Genomic DNA, 19,333 nt, shown 5'->3' with positions numbered 1-19,333 from the left:
AGAGCTACAAACCCATACGTTGCGAAGAGTGACGTGAAACCAAGGTAAGAGTACGACTCTGTAGCACACCTTCTGACACAAACTGGATATATGCCCGCATGGATGGCACCAGTTAGGATCGCCAACATGACTACATGGATCCCGCAACCTTTATCAGCGTGAGGCGGCAGCCCCGCAAAATCGAAAATTGGCCCTAGGCACGTAGCCACATAGTACACTATGAGACAACATAATAATAAAGCGTGAGTGACATTAATGCAGCTGTGTTAACACAAGAAGATGTTAAGTTCGAGACAGACAAGCATGTAGTAGCCTAAACGGTTAGTTCCCCTGACATTAGACATCAACATGAGCTACAATTAAAGTGTCTATTCGCCAAATGGGTTACGAAATGTAAGTTGAGTATTACTAGGCGTAGTAGTTCTTAATCCGGATGGTGGAGAGAACGATACCCTTGGTGGTCACGCAGCGGCACCCCAACGGCGGCGTTTGGCGCAGCGTTTCCCCCCGCCCTACGAGCTCGCTGTCGAACTTTATAACGACGAAGTGGTTGGAATGTGACGCTACCAATGACTGGCTAACGTCACCCAGGTGCTTCACTTCATCTTCAACGTAAACTTTGTTGAAGCAGTTGGGTGGGTCCAAGAGATAAGGACCTGGGCAGTAAAACGCCGCTTCCTTAGCAGCTTGGAGGTCTATCATGCATCCGATTTCTTGTTCGTTCTCATCGTAGATTTTGGGTGTATCACGTTTGAACAGCTCATCTGTTTCGTAGGTAACACCGCAACCCTGCATATAGGGGTCAGTGGTTTCCAATTTTATCTTAACGAGGTGCCAAGTGTATTTCCCCGATGATTCTGTGATGTTGGAATTGGTAGATGGGTTACCGGTGGCTGTAGACAAATCCGATGTTGTGGGCGTCTTGCCGCATACAAATCTCATCGGCACATATTTCTTGTGAAATGGGTCTTTTGATATTACTATGGCGCCCATAGGCAACTTTAACATCAGTTGTTTATATGCAGGTCTCATCTCAGTCGTTTTGCGTCTGACTTCCAGGCCGCCGGACGTTGGAACTACTGAATCTTTGTGCGATTTTCTAGTAAGTGTACGCCCAAGTGATGTGTGGACGACAGTATAATGGAACTCATCCAGTTGCTCTGGCAGCCATGTCGTTGTGATATTTCCAATTCTTCCAAAGCCCCTCAACTCAGGGCCAACTCCACAATGCAATGACAACGTTGTGCCTACTTGTAGTTCAATGACATGTTTGGATGTGTGCTGCATCACAATCGATCTGTTCGATGTGGGTCCGTCAAGTAACAATTTTACGTTGTGCCAAGGCAGCCATTGGTATGGAAGGAGCCTATTGAACCCCGTTCTAAGAAGTACTGTAAATTCCTTATGCTCTTCCTGGCTGAACTCTAAAATAAGCCTGGAAGTTTCGTATCCACGCTGATCGACACAGATGCAGGCATAAGTGAAAGATCCGTGTTGGAACCACATGTCGAATAATTGAAATCCTGGGATAGGGTATGCAGTCGCCTTGAACACCGTGCTGGGCAACGGCATGATGTTATTGGAGCGTAAATCGTAACCTGCATATCCACAATTATCGGGCAATAACTCTTCCTCGGCAGCACAGTTAATACCCGCCCACAAAATATGCGAAGTTTCATTGAACGTGCACTGATACGTTTCACCTATCCCATTTCCCACCGATTTTGTTACGCAATGTTGCTTGCTAATCTCGCGGTCGAACACCGGTTCTCGCTTTCGGTCGCAAGCGACGATATTGTAGTAATGAGTAAACGCAAAGGAGACATTGACAATTGCTCGTGTTTTTTCTAGCACATTATGGTTTCTTGATATCAAACTCCAATGATAAAAAAATGAATTCGTGCCGCTTTTCAATGCGAGGGGCCTGTCCATACGGTACTTCAGCTTCACCTCACCCCGGGATATTTGTGAAACATCCAGTTCGATGGCGTCACCAGCAAGGGCTTGGTGATACGGGATTTCGTCGTTAAGATCAGTACGACGAATTGATTTCATTTGACGCAGCATGATCAAGTCGTTAGGCAGAAACTCAGTTTCGTATTCATAGACAGATGGCTGTTGGGAGAATGGGACAGTAATGACATCCTCTTCTATATCTTCGTCGTTGTCTTCCTCGTTTTGTTCAATATAAAATGTATTCACTAGCGTTTCTGGTAACCGTATCGTCAAGGTGCTGCCCGGATCAAGCACCACCGAACACCAAGGCCCGCTGATTGGTCGCACCCGATTGCGGAATATCATACTTGCTATGTCACATTCATATTCGGTTTTCGGACGTATCTCTATTCTGGCTTTCACTTGATCTGTTTCGGAATCAATGCACTTACATTCACCACTGAATGGTGGCAATGCTAGGTTGTTAAAATATTGAACTACCACCCATGGTCTATTGTACTTGAAATTCCAATGCGCATGTGGCTCTGGGGCAATTACAACGTCGCCATCCTCGTTTAACAGCAATCTCATGCAATCGCTGGGTTCAACATTACCTTCGCAAACAAACCCTATGGGCAACCTGGACATGGGATCCACCACGCATGAACGTGTTCCGGTTACGGGGTCTACAGTCACTTCATTGCCCGCAGCAAACAGTGGCGAGTCACGGCTGCCACAACCTTGAAGCGGCAGATTCTCACGTCCTCTTTGGACGAGCACCACACCAAGCCCATTCCCAATCTTGTCTATCTCCTCAGTCAGCGGCGTTGTTGGAGTCCATGACATCGCTTGCATATGGGGGAAGCCGTCGAGGCGATACAGCTCACGTTGCAGCGTATCACTCAACACCAAGTCTCGCGGTCCACAGATGAATATCAAACGGTTTTCAGTAATGGCAACCAATTCGTCTATTGAAATGCCGAAATGCAGTACCACGCCCGATTCCTCGGATTCCAGCCATACGAGATTATTGCTGGATTCAGTTCTAATCACAGCCGACAAAGCAACGGATTGCAGCGCACCATAGCCACCCACGTACGTGTTAATTTTACCGACCTCAGCCGACGTTGGTTGAGGATGCCAAACATATTCCGTATCGTTGACTCGGCGTGGACATATCACAGGCGCAGGGACAAAGTCATCGATATCGATGTTGCAGATGGCGAGCGCGTTGGTGCTAAGTAACTCGGGTGGATCCCCGAAGTCGCAAGGCAACCAGTCGAGGCAGCCAATGCTAGGCAACAACATTGCGCAGATTGCCCAAAGAGCCCAGGTGATTCTCCCTTTGGCCATGGTGATCGAGCTTGCTGTATATAATCTACGAGACGCTATTAAAGAGAACTGGTGACATTCTATAAAGATTTTAAGGATACGCAAAATCACAAAAATGTTTTGACATTTAATTCTTTGTGACAAGGAAGGTTGACGAAACCCCACACCAACCGCTAGCTTTAAGCTGTCGTGGAATTTTCTTTCGCCGTTCAAAGTGGCATAATCAGTAAACAATTCGGATAGCTTCGCTAATTACTGCTATGTTATTAGTGTCGGCAAAATAGGAACATTGATTTTTCCTCTCTTAATTCGACGAGGAGTATCCTGTATGGTGGACAACCACAATTGTTTGCAATAACATCGGGAAAATACCACTATGGTGGAGATAAGGATTACAAAACATGGCAGTTTGATGTTGACGGATACGTAGAGTAAGAGAAATCTGAACATCAGTTGAAGGATATTAACGGTAAAGGGTTAAAACAACAGACGAGATTCAAGGTGGCGTCCTAGATTATGAGGAACATACAATGCTAAGGAGTTGTGGCGCTGGAGACCGAACGGAGTGGAGATATTCACGAATAACATCAGTAAGATACGGCGACATCACTGTGTGGAACATGAAGTCCACAACAACAGCATGAGGTACCATCATGTTAACCGCGAAAACTGGGCCAATCGAAGCGTAATCACGGAGGGGACTATACAAAGAACTCAAGGTCACCGTGCTACGGATAAATATGCTACCGTTAGCGCCTGGCGTATATAACCAGCAGCCGAATTGTCAGTGTAGCAGAGAGACAAAGGCGATCGAATAGCGTCCATCTCGCCACGTTATGTGAATAGCATGTGATTATTGAATTATTATGACAATCCAACAAAATCAATATATATATAATCTGTTTGTGTTGGCGGCTTTTTAATCTAAATGGCCGCATACACCGCCCAATAAAGTTGGGCCGTGAGACCTATCACATGGTGCTTGAGGTTTGAAGCTACGGAAGACCGGAGGAAGAGCACAGTGATTTTTCATCAAAACCGATCTCCGTTGCACTGCGCAGAATCCAGATGAGACTATGGAGACCCCAGGGCCCATTTAAAATCCCGTGCTCGCGGCCGAGTACGAACAGATGCCAATGCAACAGACGAACCATTTATAAATAATAATACTATTTACATGACGCCGGTTGGACCGTGATGGCACCCGCAGCTTGCTAAAGGGTGGCTGCTGTCAGTAGCAAAAACTGATTTGAAGAGTAGCGCTGTTGTCGGCATTTGCAGCTGCTCGGCGAAATTTGAGCGCCAGCGCTGAATAAAATGCACCTTGTTCCCGGCATATTCAATGTATGCGGCGTGTAGTGGTGACAATTTCTTGAGTTGCATATTGGAAAAAAGCCTTTGGGCCAAAATTTGTACAAATTAAATAGGGCCATGCTCTTACATGACCGACATGATGAGGGAAACAACGGCCACGGTCTCCTCGAAGGAACCACTGAGGCTGAAAACGAGCGTGTTCGGGTCCTCCGCGGGTGCAGTCGTGACGTAGCACTTGGAGGCACTCGTGATAGACATTGCATCTGCCGCCTTTGCCGCGGGGACGAGGATGTTGAGGTTGATCGGGTAGCTGTTGATTGTAGGGTTGCTCTCCGCAACAACAGCTGCGGTAGCCATGTTTAGTTGAATCTCGTTTTCGTGTGGGATTTCGTAGCCCATATCCGCCATCGTGTGCACCGTCTCGCTGAGGTCGACGGCGCATGTTTCCGTTTGAGTCTCCGAGTCGGTGCCCTGACGCAGCTGGTGGGACGGATCGGGAGTTTCCATGGAAGTCTCGGAATTATCGTCGATTTTCTTGGGAGCAGACTCAATGGCCTCTGCGGCCTCTTCATTTCCAGACATAGCATTTCGCTGCACCGCCCTATTTTTGGGCAGCATCTTAGGATTGAACCCGTCAGGACCGGGGTATGAAACGTGACAGTAGTCCTGAAGGTCTATCGTTTCCGCAATCGAGTTGGCGATGGCGCCTACCAAGGCCTTGACCTTGGATTTCACGCCTTTAATCACAGCGACAATCTCATTGTGTTCTGTGCTGCTCTGGAAGAGTGTAATTGAAATGATATCGGCATCGGAGGTATCGCGTATGCGCTCCATAGCTGTTTTCGCAAAAAGTGGAAGCACAACAAGAACCAACATCCGGTCAGATTGAGTGACTGTCGCCGAGTGCTGAGCAGCGTATTTCGAGAGCATGAGGTCGGCTATGATGCAAGTGGCCTTAACAACAGCCGCCGTTGTTCCCTCCAAAAACATGGTACGCAAATCCGTCTTCGGGTAAAGCTCCCACGGCATGGACAACAAGATGTCGTCGATCTTGCTTTTGCGCCTGAACCAGTTGAATCCTTTGCCCCCGCGGCCGATGATGGTGCCAGACACCAGTTGAGTCGCAAGGATCTTAAGGAACACGTTCTTGCCTTTGTTCTGATACACAGGTGCCGTCTCACGCTTTGGCGCGGCTGATTTCCACGCCGACTCTACCATGTGAATGAGCTCCTTCTCGAGTGAGGCAGAAGGGCTGCGCAGTGTCGCGGAGTCATCCATCATGTCGCGGTAACGTTCAAAGTTCAGGGATTCCGTGCTATTCGAGTTCCACGAGGACAAGCTAGTGCACCCTTCACCGTTAGGTCGAGAAAAATAGTTGTACAGGGCGCAGCTAGACTTATCGGAGTCGATACTGAGAGAGCGCATGGAAGCGTCAACCTTGGTTGTCACTTCCGCAGGTGATTCGGCGTCTCGTTTGCTCTCCGCTCCGCGGCGCAGTTCAGATGAACCATTCCTCCACGGCGCTTGTTCTGAAAAGCCAACGACTGTGGCGCCGTCGCTCGTGGGAGTCCGACGACGAAGGCGAGTGTCCTCAGCATGCGAGAACTTCAGGTCCACCGCGTTGAGATACCTGAACTCTTTCGACGGGTCGGGGCCCACTTTGAGGTTATCCGCCATCGTGTTGTTGGCAGGATTTGTTTCAACGAGAGGAATCATGTCTGCAGTTGAAGCGTGTTGCCGTCAGTGAAGATGTTTGCGAAAGTGAGCTCGCCCGGCAAACGGTATTATAAATTTTTTGCAGCTAATCCCTTCGCTCGATATTGTTAATTTAAATATCGTCCCGAGTGAATAAGGGAATGGGCCTCGCGTGATAATGGTAATTCTATGGGCCACAGTACAGCGGTCGTCAAAAAATTCCAGGCAATGCTCGCGTGATGTGTAACCACAATATCCTAATTATCCGGTAGTTCTTTCAACCTCAAACTTCGTGACTGGGATAAATAATCATAGACTCGCTTCCGGTCCTCGGTTCCTGACCCCTCAGTGTCGCGGAGAATGCGCCGCCCGCAAACCAACCGCTCAAGGTCCACCCCCGCACATAAAAACACTGCCACACCTTTCACGCACGATATACGCCCGCATGTTTAGAGAGATGATGAAAAATCCGACGCCCTTTTCGGCAGCCGATGTAGGATAGATGCTGGCGGTTCGGCGTCTGGAGTGTGATAATTTTGCGTGACTCACACCGCCGAATCCTACACAGTAACAACCTAATACATACACATGAAATATTCGGGAAAACAACAATGTAATGCAGCTCGCGATCGCAAGGACTCGCGCGAGCTCAATGGTGGTAACAACGACGGCGGGGTGTGGTACCACGAATGCAGTCGCAGATCCTACGCAGAATATGGAAGTAATGACTCTGCCATATACCTGTTGTTATTTCGCCGATGTGGGCAACAATTCAGCGGCAAAGCTGTCTTTAGACGCAGCTGTTGTCCTTGTGGGAACAACGTTGAACTGCACCGGGTTGCGCCTGAAAGATCCACGCAGCGCGCGCAGCGTAGGAACGAAAGCGGTCAAAATAGACCGTCACTGTAACGTAGAGACCGGTCTTTTAAACAAAAGCCGCATTACCTTGCGAACGACCCGCCGTTTTGAGCAGACTTTACGTCCCATCTGCGACACCTGATGTCGCCGCGCATCGGCGATACGCGTCAATGCTTACACGTTAACATCCTACACGGCGCCAATCCCGAACACATTAAGCCGCTAGTGTCCTTCCTACAATTCAATTTACACCCGCACATTGTTAACTTGTGTCCAGCGATAAGGTAAATTTTACAGTACCGCTGGGCTTTACCCCTTCTGCTGCCAGCATCCACTACATGAAGGATGTAAACCAAACTTTGAGCCCTTAGGCTAAGCACCAGTGGCGCAATGGATAGCGCATCGCTCTCCTAAAGCGGAGGTTGCGGGTTCGAGTCCCGTCTGGTGTACTCTTTTTTCGAACAAGGCTTATACAGCAACATTATACCGGTTGTAACCCTACGTTCAGTGCTTCATTTGCGTCAGTACAGACGACGATCCATGATTACCGTGGCAATATTGCCCTCCGCCAGGGGGAACGTGTCGGGGAACTCGAACGCAATGCCGTGCTTGTGCATGGCAAACAGTGCTCCTCCCAAGTCAACGTTGCGATGGTAGTCGTTCCGGTCGTTGTAGTGACTGTAAATATCTTGTGATAACACCCTTGAGATCACGCTAATGTCAAATTGATTGCCCAAGGCGCGAATGGACAGCAGCAGCGCGTTGTCGTCGTACGCCAAGTCGGTAACGCCTGTAACGCCGTGTCCTCGCAACTGCCGCGCACTCACCAGACTCTTCTATGCCCTTGACGATCAGACGCCACAGGTGGGCGCTGCCCCGCTGCGATATGCCAAAGTGATTGCGGTTGGCGCGGCCCAAGATGTTGTCGGTGACGTGACGCAGCACACGCGTCAGGGCGATCTGCCGACTCCTACGCACGATAACGCAATAAGCGCCATTTCAATTACCTAGACATACAGGGAAGCTCTATTGCGATTGTGTTTGCGATGATAGCGTCGGCGCTTCCTTCGTACATCATGGTCCCGCACTGCATGAGCGTATGCAGGCGACCGTAGATACCCGACGCAGTGCCGTTCTGCAAGAAGAACTGCAGATCCCGGTCAAATTTCTCTCGGCACCCCTCAGCCTGCAGCTTCAGCACGATCAGATCGATCACGGTGAGCACCAGGTGGCGGATTATCTGCGCAAGCCGGCCGTCGTCAGACGGTGCGAGGCTGTAGCATGTGATGATGTCGTAAAGGTCGATGTCGGATAATTTCATCTGGCATGTGATCCACCCTGCCGCGCATTGAGACCGTAGACGGGTTCTGCACTTACCAAAGATCAGAAAGAAGGCCGCAGAACCCAAATGAGACGGGAGGTTCAGACCATGCGCTACATGGATCATGGCATCGTCGATCAAATCGCGCTCTTGGAGCATCTCCAGAAGCCTCTCATCGTCAATGCCGAACTGTTGGAAGTACCCGGCTTCGAACAGCCTGCCCAGAAGTTTGCCATATGCGTCACGGCCAGTTTGGATGGTCTTCGACTTCCGGGACCGTCGCAGCAGCCGTTCCTCAGTAAGATTAGCCACCAGTCGCCGCGTATGCGACTCACGCAACAGCCGCAGCACCTCTGCTGCTGCGTACGGTATTTCAGCCATTTGTGTGGATTTTACAGTAAATGTGTAACGTGGCCGTGCACCACAGCAGCGCACATAACGTTACCGAACGCGCGGCGGCACGCGAACACCGAAGCATCAAAAGACATTCTACACAATTTTAGATAGGACCAGTTTGTATATGATCAAAAACAGGCAGAAGCCCATCACCAGTGAAGTGACTGTACGGTTGCGCAGCAGGACGTAGTTGATGTTCCTCTGCAGCTTCTGGATGTCGAACAGGTGTTCGTGCACCATCGTATTGACGCGCGCGTAGATGCGCGCCATACGTTCGTTACCGCTGCGCAGAACGCCTAGGTTCAGACTGGCCTGCTCCGTCAGCGACTCCACGTCCATGATAGCCTCCACGACAACCTTGCCGGTGTTTACCGCCATATCTAGCGGCTGCGATGAGTGCCGGTTGTCTCCGAACAACGTGAAGCTCTGGTACCGCTGATCGACCTGCTTGCCCAGCAGGCGGAACTCGTCAGTCAGCTGATCGAAAATTCGGCGGTAGCGCTGAACCTGGCAGGCGAGCACGCGGTCGGTGGAAGACGCAGACATCTTGATCAGATCTCCGATTCTCGCGTTCGCAGAGTCGAGCTTGAGACGCGCTCCCTGACGCAGGTCGATGACCTTCTGCCAGTCTCCCTGCGTGAGAGACTTGTTTTGCAGGCTCTGCTGTATCCGCGAGAACGCGACATCGATGTCGCCCTTGAGCTTCGCCAGGTGCGAAAGCTCCGACGACTCGTCCGGGGAGGCAGCGCCGCGGCGCGCCGCAGCCTCGTGCCGCTGGAACGTCTTCAAGTACTCGTCACTCGTAGACTGCACATCGAACCCCGCCATTTTGCACCGCAGCCGGTAGTGCGAAATCCCCGGCTGCGCCCGGGGTGTAAATGAATTACACTGGTCGCCGATGTTCCCCATGAGCCGGGGGAGAGCGCGCCTCGGACGCCGACCCGTAGCGCCACTTTTCATCCGGAGATCTATACGTACTCGTGGCGCCGTAATAGCGCAGTAACTCAACGCCGGAGACCCTCTGCCGGCAGGATGGCGGAGTCCTGGTCCGAGGTGTTCTCGCGAATCCCTCCGCACTTTTGGGGTCACATGGGCATATTCTTGTCGCTAGGCCTCTCTGTGTTAGGCGCGGCATGGTAGGTTGTGTGTATGATGCGAGATACGTGTTTTTCATGGATACGGCGCTGCACATTGGCTCTCGCCTTGCCAAGTGCCGCTGACGCCGCATCGCTTCCGCAGAACACTTATTAAACGCGCCCATGCGTGTTAAAAGTTCGGTTACAGCGTGCCTGTCGGCGGCTAGTGGCGTGTTCACAGTGACTGCGGTGTATCCGGAGCACGCACGTTTCATGGCCGTGGCAGCACCGAAAATGAACGAGGCTAACTTTTGTGCAGGGGCATTCTACTTTGTGGGCCATCTATCATGGGCGGGTCGATCAAGGAGCCCCGCATCACTGTAAAGAACCTTGTATCAGTCATTTTCTGCGAAGCGGTGGGCATTTACGGCCTCATCGTTGCCGTGCTGCTTGTGAACGCATCACTGCACTTCACCGCCATTGAGTGCCCGAAGGACTTCAAGGCTGATCTAACTGTCACTGGGAAGTATTTCGTCGAGGTGTACCGAGGCTACTCCATGTTCGCCACCGGACTCATTGTCGGACTCTCGAACCTCGCTTGCGGGTTAGTGGTTCTTGCAGCGAAAGTCACACGTGATCAGCGTCGCTGTTGGTTCAATCGGTAGTTCTTGCGCGCTCGCGGATGCCCAGAAGCCACAGCTCTTTGTAAAAATACTCATGGTGGAAATCTTTGCCGGCGTGCTAGGTGGGTTGCGGCGACGAAATCTTAATTCGACCTAGGCCTCTTCGGAGTCATCACCGGAGTCGTTCTCATCAGCACGGCGCCGTAAGGCCGAACCTTTTAACAACACATCGCGAACAATCCTAATAACAGCTCACTTTTCACATAAGCACTAGTAGGGTGTGCCGGGTTGCCCCCGCCGCGGCCGGCCGTGCCGCTGCCACAGTCAGTTATTCCACACACCAAAATGAGCACCAGGGTGAAGCACGGCAAGGAGCGCCAGGATAAGTACTATTACCTGGCCAAGGAGCAGGGGTACCGCGCGAGGTCCGCGTTCAAGATTCTCCAGCTCGCAAAAAAGTTCAACATCTTCGAGAACTGCAAGTACGTTGCCTTCCACGCCGCAAGCGTGGCGTACTAATTATTTGACAACGATGCAGTGTGCTGGTGGACCTCTGTGCCGCTCCCGGCGGTTGGCTTCAGGTCGCGGCCAAGCACCTTCCGGTGTCCAGCATCATCATCGGCGTCGACCTCGTGCCCATCCGGCCCATAAAGGGCGTAATCACGATACAATCGGATATACGCACGACGAGGTGTCGAAACCTGATATCGCAAAATCTCAAGGTAAGCTTGACGGGCCGGCGGCACAGCTCTTTCAGGGAGCCGAGGTGGATGTCGTCCTACACGACGGAGCCCCCAACGTCGGTGCCAACTGGAACCTGGACGCGTTCAACCAGAATGTGCTGGTGTTAGAGGCAGCCAAACTGGCTGCGCACGTCCTCAAGAAGGGCGGCATATTCGTGACCAAGATATTCAGGTTGGTTGCCCAGGCAGCAATTCGCTGACGTTGCGCAGGTCCGCTGATTACAACTCGCTCATATGGATGCTCGGCAAGTGCTTCGAGCGCGTCAAGGTGACGAAACCGTCCAGTAGTCGTAACGTTTCGGCGGAAATCTTCGCCGTGTGTATCGGATTCCGTACCCTCAAGGCACTCGACCCCAAGCTGTTCAACTGCGAGCACGTCTTCATATCCCAGGGCCAGGCGGCAGAAGAACAGGAGGAGAAGGAGACTGCGAAAGTAACATCTCTGAGCCAGCTGCTGCGGCAGCGGAAGAAGGTCAACAGAGAGGGGTATGAGGAGGGCGACGACTTCAGGGAGCACAGTGTGCTCGACTTCCTGACCTCGGACAATCCGCCGCAGATGCTTATTTCAACAAACCGGTTCACTTTCAAACCAAGGAGCGGGCTGGATGAGGAGGCGTCCAAAAAGGACGCCGCCCTGCTCAAGGCGGTAATGGCCAGCGCGCTGACCACGGAAGAAGTCAAGCTGCTCTGTTCCGACATTAAGGTTGCCGGGCGTGCGGACTTGCAACACCTGCTCAAATGGAGGCAGAAGATATGCAGGGAGTTATTCCCTGCCGACAAGGACGCGAAGAAATCTAAGGCCAAGGCCGAGAAGCAGGATGGTGAAGACGATGCCGTTGTCGAAGGCGACGGTGAGGAAGGGGCGGAGCAACCGGAGGCTGAGGAGGATGCGCTGCGAAGGCAGCAGCTGGAACTTGCTGATCGCCTGAGAAAGGACCAACGCCGCTCTGAACGTAAGAAGCGCAGGGCCCTCATGAAGCATAAGAAGGCAATGGCAGCCAACTCAGTCATGCTCACTAATGACCCCGAGCTGTTCTCCTTGAGCGTGCTGAAGGGGCACGACATTGATGAGCTCGACAAGTCGAGCGATGACTCGGGAGATGATTCGGACAAAGCCGACAAGGGAAAGGATGACAAAGCGTCGATCCACTCCCGCGTCTCAGCAGCTAAGCGCTTCGACATCCCCTCCGATTACAGCGACACGGATTCGGACGATTCAGACGCCGATTCCATGGACTTGCAGTTTGAAACTGACTCGGAAGTCGAAGACCTTGAAGACGACAAGGTCCACAACATGGAAGTTGATCTGGAGGTGCAACACGAAATGGCAAAACTCGCTGAATCTGAACGGGCAAAACCTACCAAAAAACTTACTCGTAGGCAGCGTGTCAACATGGAGCGTGGAGCCGAACTGGCTTCGCTGATTGAGAGCATGCAGAGCGAGGCACGGCTGAAGGCGCAGCAGGAAATGCAGGAGTCAGACTCCGAAGACGAGAGCGAGGAGTCCGTGTATGAGGGGGGCAAATCTGACGATGAGGGATCGGACGGAAGCAACACAGATGATGATGAGGATGATGATGATGAGGAGGAGGAGGAGGAGGAAGGTGAAGGCAGCGAACCCGAATCTGACGCCGACTCCGAAGTTGCGGATGACAAGCACTCTGACGATCTCCCTTCAACGAAAAAGGGTGCTTCCGGCAAGGCAGCTGGCAAAACAATTGACCGCAAGGCCAAGGAAGCTATGGAAGATGCGATGGTTGACCGTTGGTTCGACCAGGACATTTTTCAAGAAAAGACCCGCGAGACTGCCAGGAAGCAGAAGAAGAAGGAACCCAAAAAAGCCAAGCCTTCTAAAAAGGAAGCGAGTTTCGCAGTTGTGCCGGCAGTATCGGATGCTGACGCTATAGCTCGTGTGCGTGATGCGGTCGAGGAGGAGCTCACTCGTGACAAGGAGACCATAGCGGAAGTTCAGGCCATTGGGTCTCTCCTGGTGGACAAGGGTTCACGAATGGCGCTAATAGACGGTGCGTACAACCGCAGAACGTTCGACGATGGAGACTTGCCATCGTGGTTTGCGGAAGACGAGAAGAAGCACAGCAACTACGAGATGCCCGTCACCAAGGAGCTCATGAAGCGGTACAAGGCCAAACTCTATGAGTTGAAGAATCGCCCGATCCGCAAGGTGCTGGAGGCTCGCGGACGTCGCAAGATGCGCATGGAGCGCAAACTCAAGAGCGTCCTCCCCCGCGTGGAGGCAATGCAGAACAGCGACACGGGCAAGTCGGACGCTGCGAAGAAGCTGCTCCGCAAGGTGAAGCGCGCGGCCTCAGACAAGCGCGAGAAGGTCTATGTGGTTTCCCGACGTGGCGGCTCGTCTACCTCGGCGCCTAAGGGCGGCAAGGGGTCGCGCAAGGTTGTCAAGGCGGTGGACAAGAGGATGAGGAAGGACAATGTGCGGCAGAAGCAGAAGCCCCGCTCACGTTCGCGCAAAGCTCGCATCCATTAATAACTTTCGATGGTAGATCAACTTAATGATGAGATAGAGTTGGTGCGTTCGCTTTCGTTGTGCGAGTCAATCGACCTCCTCAGCCGAGCCCGGGTGACCAGTAGCCGCAGTAGACTCCCTGTCTACACGGCGGAAGGGGAATCAGGAAATTCTGGGGGTTCAGTGGTGGCTGCAAAAGACATAGGTGATAACTTTTTTGGCGAGACCTCACCGCTACCCCTCGCGGCTGACTCTCCGGTACCTGCGGAATCCTACAAGCCAACAACCACTCGTGCCGCAGATCAAGATGCGCGTATCGCGGCACTGGAAGCAGAGGTGCGCCTGCTGAAGGCGCAGAACGCTCAGTTGACGGTCAATGCGTGTGCCCTCTACAATACGCTGATGCAGCACGTGGAGAAGCTCCGTGCCACTCTGCGCGAACGAGAGGCTGAAATTGCCGAGTTTAAGGCCTCATCTCGGCATCGTGGGTCACCCTGAGGGATTCCAAGGCATGATACACGACCAGCCTTGGGCCGTAGGCAAAACGCCTGCATGGTGACAGCGACGGCAATCCGGCTAAATTCCACTCAGCCGGTCGCTAATTGCGCTAATACAACCGTCCTTACACGGCGCTCATGCTGTGGTGCACCTGTTTAACCTGATTCCGTTGTCTACTTCAATGGTGTTTGCCAGACCAATCGATACACGGGATGTGGTGTTTTGTCCTTGAGACATTCTTGCAGGCCACTTCATTGAACGAATCACAATCTGATGTATGTTCACACAAGATACTAAAGTCACCAATTAACATGAGTAATATCGCAACTTGTACTGAAAGCCATGAGACACGTTGGGCAGCCCTCAAGGCTGGCAGCCTGTAAAAATCGGCCAATACATGCAAGGCGTATACGATGCAGCTATGCAGTGATATTAACATAAGCATATAACCCAAATCCGCTCCTGCATGGGGTAATGCAGTGCGGGAAGATGAACTCGTATATACGGTCCATCATCACACGCCGTTCAGAGACAATATTTCCCATGCACCTGGGGTACCCTATATACGTTCATGAGCAGCATAGTACCTTAATTAGCGCTGCAAATGATGATCGTCGCGCTGTACAGCTGGTGTGACGTGATACGCATCGACTACTCGATGCATTCGGCGTCCCACTCACACCACGATAATCACATATATAAGTGTGATACCGCAAGATATTAGTTTTTACAGGCCGCAGGTGGCACGTATAGTATGTTGGACGAACCCCGCGTCAGGAACATAACGCGGCTCCCTCAGCATCTCATGGAGTCAAGGTCACACGGCGGCGTTTGCGCAAACATCAGGGCGTGTTTGGCGACAAACCCGTCAGTTGTACCCGTAAATCTGCTGAGGCGTACCTGTGGGCTCTACATTTGCCGTGCCGCGCCACAACGCTGTAGGCTGTCCGAGGTGACAGCACGTATACGCACTAGCATTCATTTGGGCTCCTTCTCCTCCTCGATGCGCTGCAGCAAATCCTTGATCTCCTGCTCATCGAGTATGCGAAGGCCATCGGGGCTCAATACGGCCACTTCGATGTTGTTTGCCGATACTTCCATAACCTCGGCCAGCGCCTTTATCGACAGCGTGACCGTCTGTTTGGCGTCCAGGTCCTCGGTGTAGTTCTTCTCAAGAAACTCTTGAGCGCTCTGCACGCTGTGAAACGCCGTCACACACACGTACCGTGGAGGAGCGGCCGATTGACTGTGCCTTCCATGAGGAGTGGATTCCAGAAGGGTCGGTCTGGAAGAGACCCGGCTTTCCATCGGCGTCGTAACCAATGAGAAGCAGCGCTACACCAAATAGACGCACTCCACCGCGGTGTGTGTACTTCTGCAGGCAGATGAATGGGCACGCTACACCATTAGACGCACCTGCTGTAGCCGTGCGATAAACTTGGAGATGTAGCCAACTGACGCCGGCTGGTTGGTGTTCATCCGGTAACGCTGGCATTCTAGCCTGGTCTGCAAGGCTGTTGACACACGCGTGGTTGGCACCTACCTTGTTGATCAGAACTCGTGCGTCGGCATTGAGACCGGCGAAAGCGGTGGCGAGGCGCCCATCGAGTTGGAAAATCTTCTTAGCGCTCCTGCCGGTGTGTGTTAGCAGGAATGGCGTGTCTACCTACTTAGAAATCTGCAACTTCGTCGTCATCTTGCGCTCCGCGGCCAGGACCACGCTGTCGACACCCTTCACGCCGACCACGCAACCACCCTTTTTGACGGTCTCCATCGCATACTCCACCTGCATCAGGTGCCCGTCAGGGCTGAAAACGGTGATGGCACGGTCGTAGCTCATCTTGCGGCGCGGAAACAATATGACCAGGCGCGTCGCGGTTGCGCGTAGGGGGCATCGCCGCGCTCCATAACCTTTAAAAGTTAGCGTGCACATCACGCCGTAACACAAAAATAGAGCGTGCAGGGTGTCGTATATCGCAACAGGGCGCTCGAATCCCGCGCCGCTGAATATTAGCCTGTCTGGCTTCTGCTCCATCCGTGATTGGACTCCATATCGTCCGTCGGCCGCACGGATATCCGAGTTTTGGACAAGTTCAATCACCGGACAAACCCACAATGTCGAGACGTTACGATTCCAAGACCACAACCTTCTCCCAGGAGGGGCGCCTCTACCAGGTCGAGTACGCTCTCGAAGCGATCAACAACGCAAACCTAACCGTTGGCGTGCTCTGCGATCAAGGTGTCGTGCTCGTCGCGGACAAGCCGCTAACCACGCAGCTGCTGGACCCAGGGAAGATTAATGAAAAACTCTACAAGCTGGACACGCACATGTTCTGCGCCGTTGCCGGTCTGACGGCAGACGCCACCGTGCTCATCAACGTGTGCAAGTTATATGCGCAGAGACACCGCTATAGATTCGGAGAGGCGCAGAATGTCGAACAGCACGTCGTTGAAATCTGTGACCTCAAGCAAAGCTACACGCAATACGGTGGACTCAGGCCGTTCGGAGTCAGCTTCCTCTTCGCGGGATGGGATTCTCATATGGGCTTCCAGCTATACCACACGGACCCCTCGGGCAACTACGCTGGCTGGAAGGCGACGGCCATTGGCCGCAACAGCCAGCCGGCTCAAACACTGCTGCGCCAGGAGTGGAAGGAGGGACTCAGCATGGACGACGCGCTCTATTTGGCAATCAAGGTGCTAACAAAGGCAATGGATTCCACTGTACACAAGGCCGATAAAATCGAGGTCGGCATACTCTGGAAGGGGCCATCTGGCGACTCAGAACCCACTGTGGAGATGGTCAGTGAGGACCGCGTCGCCAAAATACTGTCCAAGTTAGCTGAGGAGGCGGCTGCAAAATCGACCGACTCCGCGATTTCCACGTGATATCGGAACTCTCGCATAATCTAGTTATATCTATAATCGTCTGAGTATGCCTGTTATTTATCTTCATTGATGTTTCAGGAGGGAAGTTGAAAAATCACTGAGGTCTCGTCACCGTATTTGTCAATGGATTTGAAGCGCCATTCATACTGCAATATAATGTAGTAAGGTCGTACTCGAGCTGGTGAAAAACGTGAACCGTCGATTCACCTATTCGACGCCGATAGTCTTGTGAGACGTTACTTGTGACCAAATGTGTTATGTTCTACGCAGCACCAAAAACAATAAATACGTTGTTGTGTGAATACGGGCAATATCTGAACTGAATTAGGGTATACTAGGTCGTACAGTGAAGGTTTGTGGAGGCTTGGAATACGTTGATCACTTGTACGTGTTCCAAAACGCTTCGGTGTATACATGGGTTGATGATGGGTGCCACTACATTGACACATGTTCTGATATGTTAAATTTATACGTCAGCTATGTCACGCTACAAGATCTCCCTTGGGTGAAAAAGCGGGGTAGCGGTCAATACCCATCCTCTCGGAAATCTATCCACCTAGAAGATTATTTGTGAATCGGCCGGAACTTTTGGGCGACCTTGAAAATGCAGCTTATGTTTTAATCATCATCAGATGGTATTTGTCGGCAAGCATGGTCCAGTATATGAAAATATTGGATCATCACATTGCGAATTCCACCATTTCCCCTCGTCGGCCAAGGGTGAAGGAGACGAATCCGGCAGACCTTTCTTTCCAGGGAGTGCGGTCTACCGCCAATGCATAGGGCATAGCAATTCAGCTCTTTGTGTCCAAAATGCGTACTCCACGCCGACGAACATCACCTGTGCATTTGCGATTGCGGCGAAAGGATAGCGGAAATATTCAGTATACGTGCTACGGTCTACAGTTGCGTTTAGTTATACAATTAAAACGTTCATAAGCGTTGCACTCAGCAGGTGTTCTGCATTTGAGTACAGGCTGTGGAGCTGAGAGCCGCAAAGCAGCACTGCTCTTATCCATAAGGTCCGAAACAGTTGAAACCGTAAATCAAACGCAAGTACCCACACAATATCGAGTGTACTAAAATGAGAGACCGTGCATTCGGGAAAATGCGATAAATTGCTCGGTGAATTCGAATGCAGAGACATTGAGAAGTGTGTTTGCCCTCATGACTGCAGTATTGTGTATTAAACGTGTATACATAAACACGGTATAAATAACATTTCATAAACTAGCAGCGTTTTGTGAGAATTTGTATGACGCTGACTGACAGAGGACACCGACGCATAGATGATGTTTGTCGGAGTAATTTAACAGCCCATCAGCAACACCCAATCAATAGAAAGCCAATACTCCAGCGATGTTGTAAAGCATGATGAAGGTTTCTTTTTTAATACTGCTCAACACCTTGGATAAATCGAAGAAAGACATGTCATGGCGGCAGTCCCATTTTGTGTAACCCCCGGCGGCCAATACATCTACCACACGCTGCCTCTCTTCAAACCATGACCATACGCTGTTAGTGGCTTTGCTTGCATCCGTCAGAGTGAGCAGGCGTGTGTACAACATAGGTGCGATTCCCACGAAGATCTTCGCGCAAGCTTCCGGATCGTTCGAACAGGACCTAGCCCACGTTGCTTCTGAACTGTAAGCAGACGTATGCTCCCCGTGACGCCTTAATGCATACAAAAACTTCTCACAAGCATAGACGACGTTAGCTACGTTGTCTGCGACCTTTTCGGGCTTGGATCCCATGGCGTCAGCGAACTCGCCGGTGTTTTTCTCGACAGAGCCATTGCACCTCTCCAGCATTACGCTTGAGGATCGATGGTGCTTAAGCTCCTTTTGCCCGATGAACCTGTAAGAAACGCGTTTAAGTTCTTCTATGGTTGTCACACTTCTAGTAACAATCGGCTTTTGTCCGAGGAAATCGTAAAGCGCCGCGCCCATTGCCTTGAAGTTTGTCGAAGGATCCGTTCCTTTCAAGGCCACCAACCAGTCAATGGCTTCCTTGAGGTTCCAAGGGTTATCAGCCAGAGAATTGTACACCATTTTGTTATGATGCTTTTAGTCGACTGCTGTTGGTCTATAAAATGTTTGGTCTTATTATGTCGAGCCTTCAAACGGCTCTCAATCCCGGCATAGCACAGGAGGTGTCCACACCTAATA

At 51.6% G+C, this 19,333-nt stretch overlaps 10 protein-coding genes across 10 annotated transcripts; 4 read left to right on the top strand and 6 right to left on the bottom strand.

Moving 5' to 3' along the window:
* Nucleotides 1-408: 408 nt before the first annotated feature.
* Nucleotides 409-3,243, bottom strand: BBBOND_0312910 (hypothetical protein; the record flags this gene model as incomplete). Its single annotated transcript, XM_012914120.1, has 1 exon — nucleotides 409-3,243. The coding sequence occupies one exon, from the start codon at nucleotides 3,241-3,243 to the stop codon at nucleotides 409-411; it is 2,835 nt and encodes a 944-aa protein (XP_012769574.1).
* Nucleotides 3,244-4,704: 1,461 nt separating this feature from the next.
* On the bottom strand, nucleotides 4,705-6,258 carry BBBOND_0312900 (hypothetical protein, conserved; the record flags this gene model as incomplete). Its single annotated transcript, XM_012914119.1, has 1 exon — nucleotides 4,705-6,258. The coding sequence occupies one exon, from the start codon at nucleotides 6,256-6,258 to the stop codon at nucleotides 4,705-4,707; it is 1,554 nt and encodes a 517-aa protein (XP_012769573.1).
* Nucleotides 6,259-6,864: 606 nt separating this feature from the next.
* Nucleotides 6,865-7,276, top strand: BBBOND_0312890 (hypothetical protein; the record flags this gene model as incomplete). The annotated part of the gene is made up of 2 exons (XM_012914118.1): nucleotides 6,865-6,951; nucleotides 6,989-7,276. The coding sequence occupies 2 exons, from the start codon at nucleotides 6,865-6,867 to the stop codon at nucleotides 7,274-7,276; spliced, it is 375 nt and encodes a 124-aa protein (XP_012769572.1).
* A 379-nt stretch (nucleotides 7,277-7,655) lies between these two features.
* On the bottom strand, nucleotides 7,656-8,836 carry BBBOND_0312880 (hypothetical protein, conserved; the record flags this gene model as incomplete). The annotated part of the gene is made up of 4 exons (XM_012914117.1): nucleotides 7,656-7,924; nucleotides 7,962-8,104; nucleotides 8,142-8,472; nucleotides 8,512-8,836. The coding sequence occupies 4 exons, from the start codon at nucleotides 8,834-8,836 to the stop codon at nucleotides 7,656-7,658; spliced, it is 1,068 nt and encodes a 355-aa protein (XP_012769571.1).
* Nucleotides 8,837-8,944: 108 nt separating this feature from the next.
* BBBOND_0312870 (hypothetical protein, conserved) lies at nucleotides 8,945-9,679 on the bottom strand (the record flags this gene model as incomplete). The annotated part of the gene is made up of 1 exon (XM_012914116.1): nucleotides 8,945-9,679. The coding sequence occupies one exon, from the start codon at nucleotides 9,677-9,679 to the stop codon at nucleotides 8,945-8,947; it is 735 nt and encodes a 244-aa protein (XP_012769570.1).
* A 204-nt stretch (nucleotides 9,680-9,883) lies between these two features.
* BBBOND_0312860 (ATP synthase subunit C domain containing protein, putative) lies at nucleotides 9,884-10,757 on the top strand (the record flags this gene model as incomplete). Its single annotated transcript, XM_012914115.1, has 4 exons — nucleotides 9,884-9,987; nucleotides 10,247-10,531; nucleotides 10,593-10,672; nucleotides 10,708-10,757. 4 exons carry the CDS (start codon nucleotides 9,884-9,886, stop codon nucleotides 10,755-10,757), a joined length of 519 nt encoding a protein of 172 aa, XP_012769569.1.
* A 138-nt stretch (nucleotides 10,758-10,895) lies between these two features.
* On the top strand, nucleotides 10,896-14,276 carry BBBOND_0312850 (ribosomal RNA large subunit methyltransferase J family protein, putative; the record flags this gene model as incomplete). Its single annotated transcript, XM_012914114.1, has 5 exons — nucleotides 10,896-11,032; nucleotides 11,089-11,272; nucleotides 11,308-11,465; nucleotides 11,504-13,773; nucleotides 13,837-14,276. 5 exons carry the CDS (start codon nucleotides 10,896-10,898, stop codon nucleotides 14,274-14,276), a joined length of 3,189 nt encoding a protein of 1,062 aa, XP_012769568.1.
* Nucleotides 14,277-15,254: 978 nt separating this feature from the next.
* Nucleotides 15,255-16,116, bottom strand: BBBOND_0312840 (proteasome A-type and B-type family protein, putative; the record flags this gene model as incomplete). The annotated part of the gene is made up of 5 exons (XM_012914113.1): nucleotides 15,255-15,467; nucleotides 15,502-15,651; nucleotides 15,693-15,782; nucleotides 15,820-15,907; nucleotides 15,947-16,116. The coding sequence occupies 5 exons, from the start codon at nucleotides 16,114-16,116 to the stop codon at nucleotides 15,255-15,257; spliced, it is 711 nt and encodes a 236-aa protein (XP_012769567.1).
* Nucleotides 16,117-16,391: 275 nt separating this feature from the next.
* Nucleotides 16,392-17,165, top strand: BBBOND_0312830 (proteasome A-type and B-type family protein, putative; the record flags this gene model as incomplete). The annotated part of the gene is made up of 1 exon (XM_012914112.1): nucleotides 16,392-17,165. One exon carries the CDS (start codon nucleotides 16,392-16,394, stop codon nucleotides 17,163-17,165), a length of 774 nt encoding a protein of 257 aa, XP_012769566.1.
* Nucleotides 17,166-18,499: 1,334 nt separating this feature from the next.
* On the bottom strand, nucleotides 18,500-19,216 carry BBBOND_0312820 (hypothetical protein; the record flags this gene model as incomplete). The annotated part of the gene is made up of 1 exon (XM_012914111.1): nucleotides 18,500-19,216. The coding sequence occupies one exon, from the start codon at nucleotides 19,214-19,216 to the stop codon at nucleotides 18,500-18,502; it is 717 nt and encodes a 238-aa protein (XP_012769565.1).
* Nucleotides 19,217-19,333: the final 117 nt, after the last annotated feature.

The sequence above is a fragment of the Babesia bigemina genome, assembly GCF_000981445.1.
Source record: "Babesia bigemina genome assembly Bbig001, chromosome : III".
Lineage (NCBI taxonomy): Eukaryota > Apicomplexa > Aconoidasida > Piroplasmida > Babesiidae > Babesia > Babesia bigemina.
The sequence above is the reverse complement of the archived record's forward strand: the minus strand, read 5'-3'. Positions and strand labels throughout refer to the sequence as shown.